A 19,931-nucleotide genomic window follows, 5' to 3' on the forward strand; every position below is an offset into this window, starting at 1 on the left:
TAATTAATTTTTTTTTTTTTTTGGTGCAGTGCTTTTAAAGTAACAAGTATTGTAAGCACTATGCTATTTTTAAACCAAGGACATTTTGTGCTGAAATTGGCTATTGCAACACTGGGTTAGAATTAGAATACACAAAATTCAAAACCACAGTAACCCTAATTTTGGCATTCTTGCCTTTTTAACTGCTCAACAATAGTGTTGTGTTTGTATAGCATTTAAAAATATTTGTTAAGGGGAATGTAAAGAGCTACTAGCAGGCTTCTCTGTTAACTGTTTGTGCATATTCAGCTGCTGTGCTCAGAAACGCGCTGTAATGAAAACTCAGGGACAAGTACTCCCAGTGTCCACAGATCAGTCTCTCCTTTGTGTTGCAAGCAAAGGAGCAGATGAAGCCCCAGCCAGGATGAGGGCAGATACCTGCATGGTGGACCTGACAATCCCTTTGTTTCAGAGGATGTGTGTCCATGGTAGGCTAAAGCCTCTGTTTGCCATCTCCTTTCCCACCTCGCGTGCCTGGATCTGTAGTCTCTGAGAGGCTTCTCCAGAAAATCAGCAGTAATGTTCAGGATAATGTATTCTGACCATGAGGTTTAATTTTATACAGCTATAGTTCTTGTAACGACCCTACAATCCCTGGGTTTTCCCGTCTTGGTCTTGGCATTCCAGCCAGCATTGAGGAGAGGAAATGGGAGGCCAGCACCAATCAGAGCTGCTTGCTCTCAACCTGCCCTAGCTGAGAGCTGCCTGATTTTCTTTGCAAGGGCTTTACGAAGCTGGGATGTGCATGTGTCCATCTTCGGACAGAAATTAGATTTGGATTTCACATGTCACCAATCAGACTGACCTGAACGAATTCATGTGGGAAAAAAATAATAATTGGAAAGAAGCTTGAGAAATGTTTTGTCCTTTTTGCAGTTGCTTTGCATTTTGGCATGCACTGTCTGCCTTTTGAATACGAGGTCATCCGATGCGTTGTAATGCGATAGCAATACAGACTGGGTAATCCTGGGAACTGGCAGCTCAGATCTGGCCTGTCCAAATTTTACTGTTCTAAAGCTTGACTTCTTTGTTAAAAATGAAGAGTTCCAAGGGGGGTAAAAAGCCCCCAAGAGAAGAACTGTTGGCATTTTATTTTTTTAAGCTGTCTTGCTGAATGAAAACAGTTGATTATTAACTTGATGGGGTGACAATGAGTATATAGAACTTAAATATCTCACCGCTCCCACCAAGAAAAAAAACCACCCTCCATTGTATCATGGGAAGATACTTTTCTGGAAAGCCATAAAAACTTTCCACTTCGTTAAACTTTTATATTTGCTTCATACAAGCTTAATGTAGGCTTTTTTCCATCCTGTGATGTTGTAGGGATGCAACTGAGGAGAATAACATAAACTTAACTGAATTTCTTTCTGAATGTGCCTTTCAAAGAAGCTAAATTACTTAATCTGAAGGATTAAAAAAGATTTCCTTGTTTGTGTGTTTCAGGTTGTTGATTCTGCCAAGCCTGATAACAAAATCAGTCTGAATGTTTCCCCTGTAATCAGTTTAGTCAGCTTCTATGGTGGTGCAAGGTATTCAGACAAGGACAGGGAGAAAGGAAGAAAGCTTTAAAAAACAGGAAAATACTATTGTAAACATATCAGGCAAGTTACAAATGGGAAAAGGGTACTCGGTGTCAAATATTTTACCTGCAGCTACTTACGATGCTCTGTGTCGTGTTTTGGTCGGTTTTTCTCCCTGTTGTGGCTTGCGTTTCGCCTTTTAGAAGAGAGGTAAGAGTAAATACTGATTTAAAAGACCAGAGTCTGGCTACATTGCTTTTAAACTGTGTATTTTGTAGTGGAGGCAAGTTGAAGTAAGGCCGCTATAGCTGACTTGAAGTCAGAAAAGAACAACAAAAGGTGGTGCCTGGGCTCATTTTGAGCCCTTTGCTGGGGAGGACAGTTCTGCGCTCTCTGTCATGTGCTTGGAGAGGCCATGTCGCATCTTGACGTGGGGCCATAGCTGGCAAGAAGTGTCGAATATTCCCTTAACTGTTGCACTCTGGTCTAATTTTAGTTTCCCAGCACCCTGATGGGGTGCTGCTGCTCACTGTGGTTGTGTCCTTTCCCTTGCCGTTCCTCATCCTCCTTTATTGTCCTCATCTGTGAGCCTGGGGGGAAGCTCTCTCACTTTATCTTGCCTGCAGGTCAGCTTGTCCCAGTGATGGTGTGGGAGGGGATGTGGGTTTCAGCTGGTCATTGTACCCACGAGCAAGGGCTTTGCAAGTTCTAAATCAAGAATCATTGCTTCATGTGCGTGTCTCTCCAAACCTGTGGATTTAGACATTCTCTCACCATTAATTACATCCTCAAAAAGGCCAAGTTGGGCATGTCGTTCTGCTGCAAGCAGCTGAACATGGTTTCTTGTTGGCTGGATGTTTGTGAGTTTCTGAAAGTACGTGGCCACTCTGTTTTGGGAAGTGCATCTTGCGGTGTTTGCGTCAGGGTGGGGAGTAACCAGGCAGCTCGGGCCCCTTCTCGGAGAGCGTGCACATTAGTCACGCTAACCAGTCCAGCATTGCCAGTCATTTCCAATTATAAGCAGGGGTACATGCTTCAAATGGAAGCCTGATTTGCCAATAACTGGTGGCCAGCAAGGTAATTACTAAATGGCACTGGAAGTGAACGATACCATCTTTTGCCATGGTGCAATCTCCAATGGAGATGCTGGGTGTTACCACGTCCTTTCTGGAAACCGTAGGGTTCGGTCACCCACGTTTGTCAGTCATTTGGCATCCAAACTACTCAGACAGATGCAATGTGAGACCGTCAAAATTGGCAGTGACATCTGACTGTAACAGTAGTTTGTGAGGTTGCCTGGTTGCCCTATGGCAGCTCTTAAAGCAGTGTCTCCAAATGTGGTGTCCCACAAAATGCTCAGCAGCAGTCATGCGGAGGTGAAAAGATTTCCGAGCGAGCTTCAAAGAGAAGGATGTGACTAACTGTCTCACAGGGAGCCAGGACGTGGACCCAGCCAGATGAGGCAGCTCACATAAAAGGGCTGCCAAAGGAAAGGGAGAGGACAGATGGAGCTGGGTCTAGAGTATGAGGGGGAACAGGCAGTTGGGAAAGGTAGTGAGGAAAATCACCGTGGGCTGTTTCCAGTGGCCAGGAAGCGTATCTGCTCTTTGGTGAGGTAACCTATGGGTAAAGCAATGAACCTCAAGCACATTGGCTGTCGTTCCTGGCTCTGCCATGAACCTACGCTGCCTATCCTTGGACAAGTCACTCTCCTAGTGACTCAGTATCCCAGCTGTAAAATGGGGATTGCTGCTTACCTCATGGGATGTTGTGAGGGTAATGGTGTGGACGCCTTTACAGTTTGATGTATTAAGGGGCAGTAGGCTAAGCAACAAAAAGTGAGTGCAAAGACAGACGTGAAACTGGATCTGTATTTCCCTTGCCGCCTTCTCTGAATGTAATTATGTCCCTAATGATAATATAATGGGGACTTATTCATCACTGACATATACTCCATCAGTTGCACTGGTGGGAACAGTTTTTGGTTTTATTTTTCTTCCCTCTGGGCCACAAAGGTATGATTTTGTATGTTTATATAATATATTAATATTTTTAGCAACTTCTGATAGAGAATTAGGAGAAATAATGAACAATAGATGCAAATCAGACTGAACCAAGGTGTAATCAAGTAATACAAGAGTGGGACTAGAAGTAGATTTTTCAAAAGGAGCCTCAAACGGAGAAAATGCAAATTCTGAGATCTGAAAAACGAGGGATTCTGATTTGTCTTTCTTAAACTCTATATCCAGTAGTGAACCTGAGGAGGGCTGAGGCCAGAAACCAAAAGGGGTCACTCCTCCGCAGCTCTCTCATTCTCAAATAAGCTTCTGCGAAAGGAAGAGAAGCTCTGGTTAACTTTAACCTTCGAAATAAATGTCGTGTTAATTGTTTTCCGCTCAAAAGGCAGTCCGATTGCTAATGCACAAACCCTTGAGACAGAAAACAGCAGGTTTTAGGACAGTTAGGAAATCAGTTGACCTGATCCTAACACTTACTTCTGTCTGTGCCTTTATATTCTAAAGCAAAATGGAGCTAATCATCTCCTCTGTTGGAAGAAGGGTCTGAAGCTTAAGGAAATGCTGTAAACAACATGGAGATCCACAGGTGGAAAATGCTTGGGGCAGTCGCATCTTCAGAGTTTCACACAGGAGCAAAATGCTCAGTCTTATTTCACGTGTCAAAGCTGGCTTTTCTCCAAAAAATAGGAGATCTCAAAGGCGTTGCCGAGAGAAAGTGAACATATATCTTTTCTGAGTACTGTATTTGAAACACTTTAGCTGCATAAGCTTTCCTGGCACTTGTCAAGGCTATTTTTGGAGAAAAACCCGGGATTCTTCGGGGTTTTTTTTAAGGAACAGGTGGCAGCATTTTGAAACCTTTTGTTGTTAAATTTTAGTCATGATTCCTTTTATTTTTCCTTTTCCTGTCTACAGTTGAGTACGACAAGGAGTTCACGCCTCACCAGCGGCACCACAAGGAGTTCAAGTTTAATTTGTCTCAGATTCCTGAGGGTGAGGCGGTCACAGCTGCTGAGTTTCGGATCTACAAGGACTGCGTTCTGGGGAGCTTTAAAAACCAAACTTTCCTCATCAGCATTTACCAAGTACTGCAGGAACATCAGAACAGGTATGGAAGAAGGGGCTTGCTTTGTGCCACCATCCGCTGTCCTGGGAAGACTGAGCTTGTGTATTCATGTTGAGAAGACTGCTAAATAAATATTTGGTTTGTTCATGTTAATGGGGCTATGTTATTGCGCGGTCTTTTCCTCGTGGGAAGTGGACACGGTGGAGTGCAAAATGGACCTCAGACAGAGAAAAGTCCGCAGTGTTGTAACATAGGATGTCTCTTAGCTGCAGACTTTGTGTTGTCTTTAAACAGAGCTAGAATCTGACGTGAGGCAGTAGATTTTTAAACTAAAGTTATTATGCTGGCATTGCTCTTGTGTACTGACACATGTCCCCTTTCTATTTAATACTAGCAACATAAAAAGCATACCTCGTGTGAAAAATCCTGGTAATTAGTGCAGACTCAACCTGCTGTCAAGTGGACTTTATATTAAAGTAAATAAAGCAGAAGCAAATTCACTGTACTGACCACAGGTACGAAATCACTCTTGGGCTTCCCAGTGGCAATGAGAGGCAAAAGAGAGAGAAGCCAAATAGAAACTGACATAAATCCCAACAAGTATAAATGGAGTGATTAATTTTAGAAAGGTAATGTTTCTGATGGGAGGAATTGTGCGAGGCAAAAAGATGGAAATAGATGATCAATTAAATGTCAGAGTAATGCTGTGGTACAGAAGTGTTACAGTGTTTCTCCTGAAATGTGTCAGGACTGTAACTGTTTCTCTGTTGCAGGCAATAAAATAACCAAATCAGAAACAACAGTGATTAAAGAAATCTCCCTTTACTTTCACCTGTGAAGGTTTCCTGGATGTTTTCCTTTCTGATCCTTCTTTCTTCATTCTTTCCATTGATACCATTTGGGGGATCTGTCTTTGGTGTGCTGTTGTGCGGACAACATCAAGTAGTTAATGATTGTTCTGTGGGAAGTGTGGTCTCTGGGGAAATGGAGGGAAATACTTGGATATGTAAGCGATAAGGAAGAAGGTGTTAGTTTTGAAGGGTCAGCATTTCCTTTGCACTTCGAGTTGCAGGTTGCTTGTATCCCTCCTGAGGTAACATACAGCACTTGAAGAGCTGATGGAAGTCTAGACAGTCATGCGGATTTCATAGGTGTTAGCTCTATTGTTTGTTCAGATTGAATAAAAAGTAGTAAGTGATGGTCTATTTAAGATTTCACAAGTAGAGATCCCACCTCTGGAGGTGGAGGAAAACCTCTGCCAAATGTCTGTGGAAGCAATAGATATGCTGGTCTGGGTTAGTCACCATTCAGGACACAGACTATGTCAGGTCTAACTAAGGCTGCCTCTTGTAAGGAGTACTGTTAACTTTTATATATAATATAACCTTTCAGGGCAAAGTAAGCAGGCAAATAATGCATTGTAGGAAAGAGAATGAAAGTTAGGATATTGCCCCTAATGTGTTCAGTTCCTAACAAATTTGCAAACTCTTTGTTCCAAAAGTTGCTGTTAGTTCAGCATACAGCAATGATGCTGGCACCTCCTATCTTTGTTTCAAATATCATGCCAAAGTCAGATTGTGCTGTGAAGCTACGTTGCATGTCCTTCGGTACTGGGCACTTGGCATTTGCACATGTTGGACCTGTCTGGGTGCTAGAGACCTCTGTATGGATGGAGCAGAGGCAGCAGATTGGATGGGGATCACCAGGGTGGTCTCGCTCTGGAGCTGGTGAGTATTTCTGGTCTTTCAGTTCCCTTCTGTGATATTCCTCCTGCCACAGCTGGTGGCAGTGCTGAGGGGATCCCACTGTTGGTACTGGGAATCATAAAGTGGCTTCCTCTAGGTCCAGACTGCCAGCAGTTTGCCACCCCTCCTAACATGGGCTAGGCGTGAACTGCTGACCCAGGGATGAGTGTCTGCAGTTCATTACTAGCCTCTGACTCACCCAGTCCCTCAAGGCTCCCTTTTTGTTTCTTTTTCTTCTTTATTTATTTATTTTCACTGGTGGGAAGGAGAGAGACGTTTGGCTAAAGAAACTTGTGCTTAGGATGAGTATGCTGGACTTGTCACACTATCTGTGAAGAGATGGCCAAAACGTGGCTCACAGATTCTTTCAGTTGTAAAAATGATAAGTCCTTTTCTGCCCTTTTTTCTTTCAGCTTAAAGGGCTCTTTCGTGTACATGCAAAATGTAAAAGAACATAAGAAAATGTGTGCTTGTGTATAGATGCTTGCATATATATGTATTCTCTCTGCGTATCGGTATATAAAAGTGTATGTATATTAATTTTAATCTGTACTAATTGTCCTTTATATAGTAAATATATACAGGTGTTAAAACACAGTTAAAATAAGATATTAAAAGCTACTCTTGAATGTTAACTTTCAGCTGAGGTTCTGACTCCATAGGCTGCTGCTATAGGTTGAAACATGCAGCCGTATAAGCATTCTTGAAAACAAATACTAAAAGGTTGTTAGCTGTTCCCTAATACCTCTGCATGGAGAGGAAAAAAGCCTCAGATTCTTCTGATATGCTTTAAGGAGCTATATTCTATGAGAGGGTTTTGATCATCAATTCACTTACTTGCATTTACTGGGGTGGGGGAAATACGAAGGGCTTTTTTCCTCCCTCTTTTGTCTCAGTGGATTAAGGTGGAATATAATGTTTTCTTTTCCTGTTGAGAACACTAGAAGGTTAAATTACAAAAAAAAAAAATAAAAAGAATTATTTTTTTAAGGAACTTGCTAAATACTTGTAAGGCGTCTGTTGCATTTTAGCAAGCATCTTACAAGCCAGAAAATAGCAGCTGCCTTTGACTTAAAAAAACCCAAACCAAACAACTAAAAAAAGCTGTCACACTTCCTTTGGACTAAAGGTTTGAATAACAGCCTGATATTTCCTGACATTTGATGACATTTTATTGCATAAGGAAGAGTCTGTACAGACCTTGCAGTCTGGCTGGTGAACTAGCAGGTGAAATAGCAATTGAAGTAGCACCTTTTTTCATGTTGTTCTGCTGACAAATATTCCTTCTGGTCAGGAAAATTCATCTCTGAAGGCCACAGAAAGTGCCTGTTCAGTCAACATTGCCAGTCTTGAAAGAAAATTCAAAGTACAGTGTTAGTCTTGGCTTTTATGAGGTTAACTATTGTCTGAGGCAACTACTGGTAGCTAATAAAATACTTTTGGGTGCAAATAATTCTTAACAGGGCAGTTGGGATGTATGGATTTAAGCCAGCAGTCTGCAAGAGAAAAGCCACATGCACCTCTGAGGAAAAAGAAAATAATAAAGAAACCTGCCTGCTCCTCTCAAATAAATGGGTTTGGGAGGGTAAAAGATAAGAGAAAGATTCAGTAAATACAAATCTTCACCAATACTCATGATCTGGATGTATCCCTTGGCTCCGATTAAATGTAATGAAGTGGCTTAATTGAGTATTACTTGACAAAGGAAAAAAAAAGGCTCATCTGGACAGTAAAAGCCCAAGTGTGACTCCAGCCCAGATGTGTGTGCTGCTACATGGAATCACAAGGCAATGCTGGCTGTTCCCTGATGGCTGAAAACAAAACCAAGCCTGAGGCTATAATTTCTGCCAGTTACTGCAGTCACTGAATTATCAAACTAGTTTTTTCCACTGTAGACAAGACTAAAAGCAAGGATTATATAGGCCCATTTGCAACTGCCTTCTAGATAGGGATGTATGTGAAGAGAGTGCAAATGATCAGAGGTCAGCGTTGACTGAAATAGTATAACTTTCAGGGAGAAATTTGACCCTCTCCTCGCTCAAAACCGTCAGAGATATGAAAACAGTACTCTTGCAGGTTCCAGGCAGGGAAATGCACATTGAAGACAGCATAGTCTAAGTACATTCTCTCTTAAAAAAGAAAACATTTTGATACTGACTCACTTGTGTCAGTAATATTTTCATCTCCCCATTCCTTCCACCCTTTCATAAGGTAAAAATAATAGTGCCTAGAAACTAGGCTTTTGTTTTATAACCAAACCATAGGTAATGGCCACGTTTTGTCATAACGCAAACTGCTGGAGTTGTTGGTGGAATGCTGTGAAGAAATCCTCAGAGTGAGTCAAGCTTGTGGCCAGCTGTCAGCAGTATGCATTTTGGATTGTGTGGAAAAGAGGCTTCACCAAACAAGGCTGAGGTGATGTCTGGTTTGCTCTGAGGGGGGATAACTCTGTTTTTTCGAAAGGGGCTGTGAGCTGTGGGGGCTGATGTTGGGAGGGAAAATGGGCAATACCTCTGCCGGATGCTGCTGACCTTCTGCTTCTGACCTCCTAGAGTTTCCTTTGATATGTGCAGATTTACCAAAGCACCAGTTTAGGAAGACAAGTGGCGTCAGCTTCCAGGTGCGTGCCCCACCTTGGCTGTGTCTCAGGGGGCATTTAGTATGAATCCTAGAATTGTTTAAATTGGAAAAGACCTTTAAGATCAAGACCAACCAGAAACCTCACACTGCCAAGTTCACCACTAAACCATGTCGCTAAGCATCAGCCTCAACTCTCCTCCCTTCAATGGTACCAATGCACAGCTAAGCCCTGCACATGGATTTGTTTCTAAGCTATAGGCACGGATTTGCTGGAAGGACCAGCAAAGTCCTCTGTGACTTCTGATACCTCTTGGGAGTCGATTGCCACATAAGCGAGACCTTTGCGAGGAAAGGGAAGAAATAAGTTTGACCCTGGAAACAGCTCATTAATTTCTTTTTCTTTCTCGAAACTTCCTTGCTCTCACCCAGAGAGGTGTCAGGTCAGGACTAAGGAAGGCAGTTTATGGTTGATCAAAGATGTTAGTACTTGATTTGGATCATCAGTATGTTTTCAAGTGTAAATATCCTGCTAATGCAGACCTCTAAACACTCCCACACTGTCCAAGCAACTGATCTATGAAAAACACAGTGGTCTGTGTTAGTGATCAAAGGAAGAAGTGGAACTTTAATGGTCAAAGTTTATTGAATAGTTTCTTTTTTACCCAGAATGAAATACGAGGCAGAAAGATTTCTCCTGCATGATAAGACACCTGTGGACATAGGTGTGCAGAACTACTGCCAGGGGAGTATGTTGTTCTTCTACTGAACACAATTCCTTAAGGGTTAAGGCACTCAGTTTTTAGCTGCCAGTTGCAGTGGTAATAAAGTCTTCCTCTTTGCAACAGGATATTTATACAAATGTGATCTGAGCTTCTAATCTAAAGGGCAAATTGATTTGCCGGCACTGTTTATAGCTTAAAAAATAAATAACCGTCTTCAACTGGGTTTTGGAATGGGTTGTGTAATACAAATGACAAAGCTAGCATCAATCTGTTTCAAGTTGGGGTCAGATTTGTATATAGTGTGTATGTATTTGTGTATGATAGAGCTGTTTCCATGATGCTATAGAGAAGCGCCTGTCCCCATTTCATTTCAACCCCTGCTGTGGGCATGTGATTTGTTGTGGTTTAGGGTGGTTGGGTTTTTAGTAGCCCAAGAGTCAAAGTTAATATGGATGAAACTTACTTATTCCATGATTAGCTGTCTTTTTCTACCAAAAAGCTAGAGAATACCATACCAGTGCCTTATTTTTTTCTCTTAAAGACAGAGGTGAATACTAGACCTTTGCCTTCTCCTCTGTCTTCATGCCTCAAACTGCATTTGAACTCTGTGGTGTAGTACTGTAGCCATCACTACAGCTACAATACCCCATAGTCTCATTAAATTGCAGTCAAGGAAAAGAGAAATACATTTCCTATCCCTGTGATTTGGGATGATTTCTTCTTTTTTTCACTGTTTCTGTTGGCAAAATATTCATTCCTCAGAGCTGTAAAGCTCAAGATCTTGAGCTGGGGTGAGGGGGCACCTTTGCACTCAGATATCGGTGTTGACATTGCTGGGGATTATCATGGGCCTGTAGACTAAGCTTTGTGCAGGCTTGGCACAGGGAGACCACATCCTCTAGGTCTAGGCTCTGATCTTCCACTCTTTGACAGAGGCAGCCTTGAAACCAATGTTTCGCCCTGCTACTCTTCCAGTGAGTCTACAAGACTTGACCCTCCACCCCTGAAGACTTGACCTCCAGTGTAACAGGACAGCTTTTTCAGTGCAGGAGAGTTTTTATCAGACAGAGCAGTGGTGTTGTGGGGCTGATAAGTGAGCAGCAAAAAGGTGAGCTTATTTGCCTGTCCCTTCTGGTGCATTCCCATGTCCAGAATGGCTTTCTTCTGCCTGTGCCACATTGTAGACTCCCTCCAAATTGTACTGGCATCTCCATTTAGTGCTTTTTCCTCCTTGGCTGTCCATGCCTGCAAATGAGGGCCTGGTTACTGGTCTTTCCTCTTGGAAGTAATTTCATTTGGAGTCTGACAGTTCTTAATAGTTCTTCCTTGTTTCTAAGGAGCTTTTATAGGTCATGCACTTTCCTCCTTGTCCTCTGACCCACAGATGGTCTAGCTTCTTCAGGACACTTAAACTGACTCTTACTTCTTCTCATAAAATGATAGAGACTGCCTTTCCATGGCAACTCATTCCAGGTACTGGCATTCCCCTGCCTGGGGCTCTCCATGAGAGAGTGCTGATGGATTAAATTTTGTATGATGCTTTTAAATCTTGGGAGCAATGATCATTTAGACCTACTAAGTTGGTAAGGTTTTGTCTTGCATCTGTTGGCAGTACTTCATGCTGTGTGACCTCCCCATACAGTCTGGTCTATAAGTGATAAACGCTTTTAAATTCAACATGGCATTTACATCTCCTGCAAGATGGTGGATTTACAGAAAAGAAAAAGCTTTGATTTCTTTGAAAAGGCCGTGTTTTCAAACTTTTATCTATGTGGAGCTCTGTTCAACTCTGAGACTGAGTCAGTTGTGAGTGTGATTATTAGTCTGTTGTTAGTGTATAAGAGCAAATAATCTTGCTAGTTTGCTATACACAGGATAATTTTTACAGAAAGCTGATGTCAGTGCAAACTAAAGACTCAGATCCTGAGGTACGCAGAAGAGTGTTTAGAAAGTGCGTTAATTAAAATGTAAATCCTACACAATTCTGTGCAAAATTGCTTTTTGAGAAACTGCTGCTAGGCAGTCTAGACTATTATGTCAACTTGTCTTTGAAGAAAAGTAAACAAAAAGATTCAGCTGAGGAAAGTTTTAGAGACTTATAGTAATTAATGCTTTGGTAAATGGCTGTTGATGCGTGACAATCCTTTAAACACCTGGGTAATTGCAAGCTTTGAAGTCGGGCCAAAAATGTTGTTCCAAGACCTGTAATTAAAATAAGAGACCTTTAACTTGGTCATTTTGAAGGTGAGATTTCTGTTTGTTCTCACTGTCTCCCTGGTAAAACTTCAGCCTGGTTGGGGAAAGAAGGCCAGGGAGAGTGGGAAAGTGAAAAAAAAACCAACTAGTTCAACAGATGCTTCTTTAAATTTAGCTTTTTATAGCTTTGGTGTTTTTCCTGTAGCAGATTTCCATGTTGTAATGTGTACACTGAACAGAGAAATTATTTTAATGTGAACATTTCACTAAGTAGTAACTAAGATTAACCACTTGACCTGGTTACTAATTTGACTAAATTCTAATCTAATTAGTGTTCAATTAAAGAGAATTAGCACCCAGAGACATTTGGTTGAAAGGTTTACATAGAGGTTTCAGTTAACAAAATATTTATCTTAAAAGGGGGAAAAGCACTGAAATTAAATGCAAGCTGTTTCTCCTATTAATGCCCTGAGTACGTGGTTGGGATGCCAACGTTAAGAATAGTAACTATATTTGATATTTATATCTGACAAATCAGCTCACTTTCTGAGGGCACTGGAGCTAAATCCTCCCTTCTGAACTACACAGGCCATATTTCTCTGGTAAACTGTGTACTTCTTTCTGTTTATTGCAGCCACTTGTGATTTCTCTGTTGACCTTTGCTTCCCTCTTCTCCTCCAGAGTCTTCTGAAGGGCATGGAAACACTCCCATTTATTTCTTGGGACTTGATACAATACTTTGGGGCCCTGATCCTGAGCAAAGATGTCCTGTTTTGAATTGGAAATCCCTGACTTGCATCTTCCCTTTTAGTGTCCTCTCTTCTCTTAGGAAAGTTGATTCTGTGCATTGTCTGAGTTTCTCCCATTCATTTGCTTCCCCTTAATAATCTAAGGTTAATATATATTATGTCTGCAGCAGCTTTATTGTAGAAATCATTAACTAAACTCACCCAGATGGTTAAGCACACTGAAAATGAAGATGAGACTGTTGGACACCATAGTGACGCTGAGGTGACAGTCACTGTATGAAGACCCAGAGGCAGGTTTAGGAAGAGAGGATGTTAAGAAACTACCTGTTTTGATGATGACATTTCTTTTTTGTACACTGAATTTGAAAGTCCTGCTGTGCAGCTGTCAGTGGTCCTGTGATGTCTTTGACATGCAGGATTGCTTGGGCATGAAACCTCTGGACTGACTCTGCTTTCTTTGGCCTGTCCAGAGAGCCCTATGCTCAATGGCGCTGGCTTATACGTTTCTTCCAGCCTTTCTTTTTCTAGTTTTTCCCATTCTTCCTGCTCCCTTCCTGTTTCCCTCAGGTCTCGTCTTGCCTCTGTTATTCTCAAATGGTGAAGTTTTCAGACATGCTTCCATTAATGTGACTGTGTAAATGACTGTGTGTTTTCTCTTGGAAGGCCACTGTCTGCCTCATTGCACAGGATCAATGTCATCACTTAATGACTAGAAATTCAATATTTTGTTTCATGTGACTTCCTTGGTATGTGGTCTGTTTCTCACCTTCTTGTCCATTCTTTGGATTTTGCTTTGTGTATAGTCTTGCATCTACTTGTGTGTAGCACTCTTCAGTGTGTTATCTAAGTGCTTACTAAACTGTTTCTTTTTTTGACATGCCTGTAAGGCGAAGCTAGTGGTATTGTTCTCATTTTGCAAATGAGAAGCTGATGCATGTACAAGTGACAGTCAACTGGCTCCACTAGCTTTAGTTACCACTTTTAGGTTTTTTGTTTTACTTTCTCCAGAGCCGCTCTTTGGCTAGCAGGAATCCCCTGCTCATCTGCTGCACGTTCTCCAGCTTTTGCAACAGGTAGAATGTAGACTTGCTAAGCAAATACTGACAGCAAAAATGATCCCTGCCAAAATCAGCCAACAGTCCAACATAAGAAGTGGTAATAAGGCTATGCAGCAGCTTTAGCTTTCATGCTTCACATCTTTCTTTTGCAGCCCTAGTGGGAGAGGAATGAAATAAATGTGTTTTCCATGGTCTCCAGAAAGCAAAACTGTGGGTAAAACCAGAGTCCAGTTGTATGGCAATGTTTCTGCATGAACACTGGGGCAAGATTAGAAGTGTGAGATTCACAGCACTGACATCTGTCACCGTGTTTATTGGCAGCAAATGGGCAGCAGTAGCAGGTTGTAGCCCTACGTGAGCCATTGGTACAGGAGCATGCCTGTAGTTTCCCAACCACTTCTAGAAGCGCAGAGATGGGAATAGTCGTCCTGATTCACAGAGGTCTGGTGGCCAGATGTTCTTTCTATTCCCTTTTCTCTGCAGACTTTTTCCTTTTGTCCCGACTCTCTCCATCTGGTCCTTGTATGTCCAGGGATCCCCCACAACTGCAGCAAATCCATCACCCTTCCGCATCTAATTAGATATTCTTTCCCTTCCGCCTGGGGTCATCCTAGGAGATTTCCCCATATCTGTTCCAAGATCAGACATCATATGGCTTCTTTGCAGGAGTAGCAAGGACATTTCTTCTCAGCCACGTGACTACAGGGAAGACCAGATGTTGTTAAGCCCTGAATACCTGTAGAGCCTTTCTGGGCAGCAATTTTCAAGTAATTACTGCTTGGCCAAATTTGTCCGTAAAAGAGGAAGGACATACAACGTTTCTATCCTGAAAAAAATAAAGGAGTGGTTAAGGACTCTCAGTTAGATAATTGGGATTCCTTTTTATGTGAGTAAAAAAACCCAATCTTGTATGAAACTTTTTTTCAAAGAGTTAACTGCTTTGGAAAACCCAATTGTCCCTTTTAATGCATTTTACAAAGGAATCGAAATCTTTCCAAAGTGAGTGTGACATTCTGGGATAAAGAGGAGCATTCACATTTAGTGGAATTGTACCTTGGTCAGGCAGTTTACTTATTATATTTGTGGACACTGAGATGCGGGAGACCCACTGAAAGGCAAGTCTCTATTTTAAGTGTTTTAATAACAGTGAAGGTTCAGTCTGCCGGGGGGGGGGGGGGGGGGTGGGGGCGGCGTAAAGTGAGGTTTGGTAGAGAGAAGAATTGCTCTTCGACATAAAAATCAGTGATGTAATTACATCTTAGGAAGTGACTGGGTCCTTTGTAGTTAAACAGCATGAGTCTAAGGATTATAGTGGATCACAAGGTGAACAGGAGTTAACAGTATGAGTTTTGTGAAGAAGTCAACATGATATTCTGAGATGTACGAGTAGAGGCGTAGTCTATGAGACTCACTGAGATTATTTCTTCTAATGTGCTCAGCATCAGTGAGATCTTGATCTGAGTTAGTTCTATAAAGGGCAATGGGAATAGTCAACATCTATAAGAAATGACTTGCAAGGAAAGACTGAAGATGTTTTAATAAGAATGGGAGACTGTTGTGGCATTTAAGTTATATATTATAGGGAAAGACAAAAAAAAAATATAAAAGTGCTTCAAGTGAAACTCATTCAGTTTCATAGAAGGATGGTGGAGTTCCTGAGGCTGGAAATCTATGATCAGGTCAGGCAAACATCTCTCAAGAGTGACATGAATGTATGTGGTCCTGCCCAGAGTTCAGAAGCATGATATGTGATGCCATGTGGTCTTTCCAGGCTTTACAGCTCTCTGATTTCCCAGTGTCTTCCCAAGGTGCAAGGCAATGGAAATACAAGCTCTGAGCCTCCTCATCATGTTTTTGTAGGCCTGACTAATCCAACGTGATTGAGTGTTCATGAGAGTTTGCCCTTACAGAGTTCCCAGTGGCTCTGCAGCCAGGCACGCTTGGTTTGAGGGGATGTAACACCAAAGTTACTTTAGTCTGGAGGCTCCAGTGGATCACTGTGTGGAGCACGCAAGTACCAGGAAAAGTATGGCACTTAGAGGAGGGGAGATGGGACAGGAGATCAAAAAGCAATTGGTGCAAGGGGGAAAGGTAGGAACAGGTGCTAGGAAACTAACTCCCTTTTCAGATATAGTCCATTTCAGGCATCATTCATCAATATCTAAGTCGTATTCAGAGGTGGGAATGACCTAGCAGTTCATTTTTCTCTTAAACTTGCAGTGGGGAAGAGTGGTTTCGGCTGCAGCTGTTGTTTGTGGTCTACTTTAAGCAACACTTCGGTTTATGTACTCCGCCTGGGAAAGCCCAAATCTTTCAACCTTAAGGTTTCCAAAACATGTAGCAGCTAGCCAGCCCCAGGCACTCGCTGCTGTTGGAGGTCAAGGTCAGAATTGTTCCTCAACCCTCTTCCCATTGGAGGAGTGGTGGCAAAGACTCCTGTGGGAAAGGCTGCTGAGTGAACCATAGAGCTTGCAGCTACCAGTGAGGGAGAGGAAAGCCTCCATGCTGTAAAAATAGCTGCACGAGGAGCCCTAATATACTTAAGTGCTTATTTTTCCGCATGTGATCTCATGCAAACCAAGCTGCTGGGCAGAATGACATAGCAGTTGGCCAGAAATAAAATATAACTCAGGCAAAATGTTTCTTATTTTTCTGAAGTTAACCTTTGATCTCTGAAAGGGACAGGTAGCCTGTTTTCTCATTTCTGTTAAGTTATTGTTAGAAAAAAAAAAAATCCAGGGAGAAAGACAGGTGAAGATGGGATTGACACATGGTATCCATTTTGTTATTATGGCCAAAGGTTAAGGATAGGAATTGTAGCTCTATTGCACGTGAAATTTATGCCTCTAATACAGTTAGAAAACATACATGGGATTTCTCTTCGTGCTCCTCCAGCTGATTTCATTGAACTGAGTTTTGGTGGGCATTAGATGCTGCAAAAAAAGGTACAGACTTGATAGCATTTGAAGCTGGAGCCCTTAAAGGAGACTGAGTACCAACAGCCTTGGAAGAAGTTCCTCTAATCTCTGTTAATAAGCCTCAGTAGAATGCCTTTAGAGGCCTTTAGAGGCCTTTAGAGGTTCATTTTCCTTCACTGTTCAATTTTTGGCCTGTTAGGTGATTTTTAGGGGTTTTTGGTCAATTCTGCTAGATCTGTGTTGTGAAAGGTGGGCTGAAACCATGAGACCCCTTTGATAAAAGGCATTGAATGCCTGGGAGTGCTGGTAGTTTGACCACTGTCCTGCTAGAGCTGGCATTACGTTATTCAGGAGGAAGAGTGGCTTACAATTCCTTTGCCGATGGAGAAACGTTCAGACCTAAAGACTAGGATTGCTTTCCTCCAGACTCGAAAAAGGTGAAAAAGCTTTGTAATCCTGAATTTCCCATGGAAAAGTATATGCATCTCATAACAAAACTCTGGATAAAACCAGGTAGGTTTGGGGAATTGTTGTTTTTTTTCTTAGCTATTAACATCACTTCTACTTATTTTAGGTTTTCTTGTTTCTGTAACAGTGAAAACCAGGGGAGAAGATCATAGACATCACAATCTTGTCATTATACTTCTTCTCTGCAGGGCCTCTGATCTGTTTCTGCTGGACACAAGGGCGGTGTGGGCCTCAGAGGAGGGCTGGCTGGAGTTTGATGTCACTGCCACCAGTAACATGTGGGTGATGAACCCTCAGCACAACATGGGACTGCAGCTGAGCGTGGTGACCCGGGATGGTAGGTTACAGGCCAGTTAATGCAAGTAACCTCACAAACCTCTTGGATGCTGTCTAGAAGTGATGCTAACAGAGTCCAGTTGTGATGTGGGGAGTGGGTGCCCTGCCTTCTTGGGAGTCAGCACCTTTAAGAAAGCATTTGAGGGCACAGATTGAGGGCTGTCAAGTCAGCTTCTTGGCTGCCCCATGACAGGCATGGCTTTCCCTATGAGTGAGGTCAGCTGCCTCTGAACAGTAGCAGAATGAGGTGGTGAAGGTGGGGTGGAGTTGGATCACAGTCCTTGAGTTGGAGGTGGAAGGGGGCTTAGAGCTGGGAGTCCATGTGGGGTGACATTTAGGGATGAGAGGAAAAGGAGAGGGCAGGTATGTGGGTATGTGCCTCCACATGTGGGCTTATGGCAGGGCTGCTGTGGCTGCTGTTGCTGCTTGGATCTCATCAAACCTGAAGCAGGAGATCTGCGCTGGAGAAACAATGTGGTTGCTATGTGAGACTGGTCCTCCTGAGGATGACTGCAATGATAGGATTTCAGAGCCCACAGAAACTTCAAAAGATGGAAAAGGAGAAAAAAGACTATGAAAGAGTGTGAAACTGAGTGTTGGAAGGCAAGTGGTGGGGAAGGACAGGATCTAGATGAGCAGAAGGTAAACAGAAAGATGACAGTGACAGTTTTCCTCTAGAGGAACTGGTCTCCAAACTTATGTTTCCTTCCTATAGCTTCGTGCTTGGGTTTGGTACACCTATGGGATCAATTGAGGCAAGAGGGGCCATCCACTGCTCTGCTTCAGGAAATGTTAGTGCAATGTCAGTCCCTTCTCCTGACAAATGGATCCCATTTCTTTGCCCTCTGCTTTCTTCTGATCCCGTCTCTGCTTCTTGTGTTTCACAGGCAGCAGAACTAAATTCATAACACATCTGGACTTTGTGATTTTTGTATCTATCTGTATAACTCTTCAATGCCTAAACTGGAGTAGAGATGCCACAGGGGCACCAAAGAGCCTCTTGTCCAAGAGCTGCAGTGGAGCCTCTGTCCAGGATAGATGGAGTATATTGTTATAAAAATGCCCATAGGTCATGATGGCAGGAGGGATGTGTTTCGTGATAAAAGAAGGGAAATGCTGCCTATGGGGATACCGCAATTCTGGAAATAGCAATCCGACATAATTTCTCTAACACTCTTCTGTTTGATTTCAAGGTTTCAGCGTAAATCCTGGAGAAGCAGGCCTTATAGGCCGAGACGGCCCTTATGACAAACAGCCTTTCATGGTGGCCTTCTTCAAAGTGAGCGAAGTTCATGTTCGGACTACGAGGTCAGCAACGAGCAGGCGCAGGCAACAGAGTCGCAACCGCTCCACTCAGGCTCAGGATGTTTCCAGAGTGTCTGGTGTCACAGGTAATCATGCAACGCCTGTTTTGTCTGGAAGCTTCTAGTGTTTTGATTTGCTTTGGAGTGCAAAAGCAAGAAGGAGGACATAAAGTGGGATGTTCTTCCTTGGGGAAACAGGTTACGCCTGGATGGGGATGGGAGAGGGAGTCTCACATAATGAGACTTACAGGAGTCCACTTGAATCCAAGTGAAGTCCAGACCCTGGTGTGACGTTACAACCATGGATTTCAGGGGTGTTGAGGCATTTCAACTCCAGATTTTGTGCTTGTAGGTTGTTTGGTACTCAGTATCTGCGTAGAATTACACCACGTAAAATGGAATATTTAAGATTCCATCTCTGCTTGCACTGAGACTTACGCTCTTGAACTTACACATTTCCAGCAGAGTCTTTGACTTTTCTTAGGGAAAGCCCTGGTAGAAAAGCAGTCAATCATTTTTTTTTTTTTTTTTCTTGTGAGAACAGCAGTGTATACACAGTAAAGTGCATTTCCAGGCAGGCAAAGACACTTGTCTGTTTGCCGTTGAAAGGTTGCATGTTGCAGTTGTTGTACAGCAGCCTTGTAAGTGCCATTGCGGGTTACAGGATAACTCTGAAATTTTGATGAAAGTCGAGTGTCCTGTCTTCTAAGTCATGCCTGTTTTCCAGCTACTCTGCCCTGCGTTGCAGTGCTACAAGTCCTTCCTTCGTTGAGTACCTTCTTTCCTCTCAAACATTTCAGCCTGTTCCAAGTTACTTGATTAATTTGCTTATGCTGCCCCCTTCATTTCCAATAGGTTCCCTGCTTTTCCCATGTCTAGAAATGGCTATACCCCAAGGAAGAGAGGCAGCTGTATTTCTCAGTCTGTGCCCAGACACAACATGGGAAGATGAGCCAGCATTACTGAAATTTAGCCAGTGTGAATCCATAGGCGGTCCCCTGTTCTTGCATGTTTGGGTTGTGGGTGAGCCACACTACACCTGAGGTGGCCCGGTGCTGGCCATGGCACTGGTGGCCTGCAGGGAGCCAGAACCAGCTTCAGAGCCCCTCCAGGGCTGGTGGCCAGGCTTTGGGCATGGCCATGTGCCAGTGCAGCCCTACTGCTCCAGCCCTGCATGGTGATGGACTTGCCCTTTGGGCTAGTGCATGC

General features: G+C 42.9%; 1 protein-coding gene across 1 annotated transcript in view; it reads left to right on the forward strand.

The window, feature by feature from the left end:
• BMP6 (bone morphogenetic protein 6) overlaps window positions 1–19,931 on the forward strand; it is a 96,731-nt gene that overhangs the window by 62,813 nt on the left and 13,987 nt on the right. The window contains exons 2-4 of the mRNA XM_009564178.2: window positions 4,496–4,688; window positions 17,271–17,419; window positions 18,612–18,809. Coding sequence (XP_009562473.2) covers window positions 4,496–4,688; window positions 17,271–17,419; window positions 18,612–18,809 — 540 coding nt within the window. The remainder of the gene's footprint in view (window positions 1–4,495; window positions 4,689–17,270; window positions 17,420–18,611; window positions 18,810–19,931) is intronic.

This window comes from Cuculus canorus, chromosome 2, assembly GCF_017976375.1.
Source record: "Cuculus canorus isolate bCucCan1 chromosome 2, bCucCan1.pri, whole genome shotgun sequence".
Lineage (NCBI taxonomy): Eukaryota > Metazoa > Chordata > Aves > Cuculiformes > Cuculidae > Cuculus > Cuculus canorus.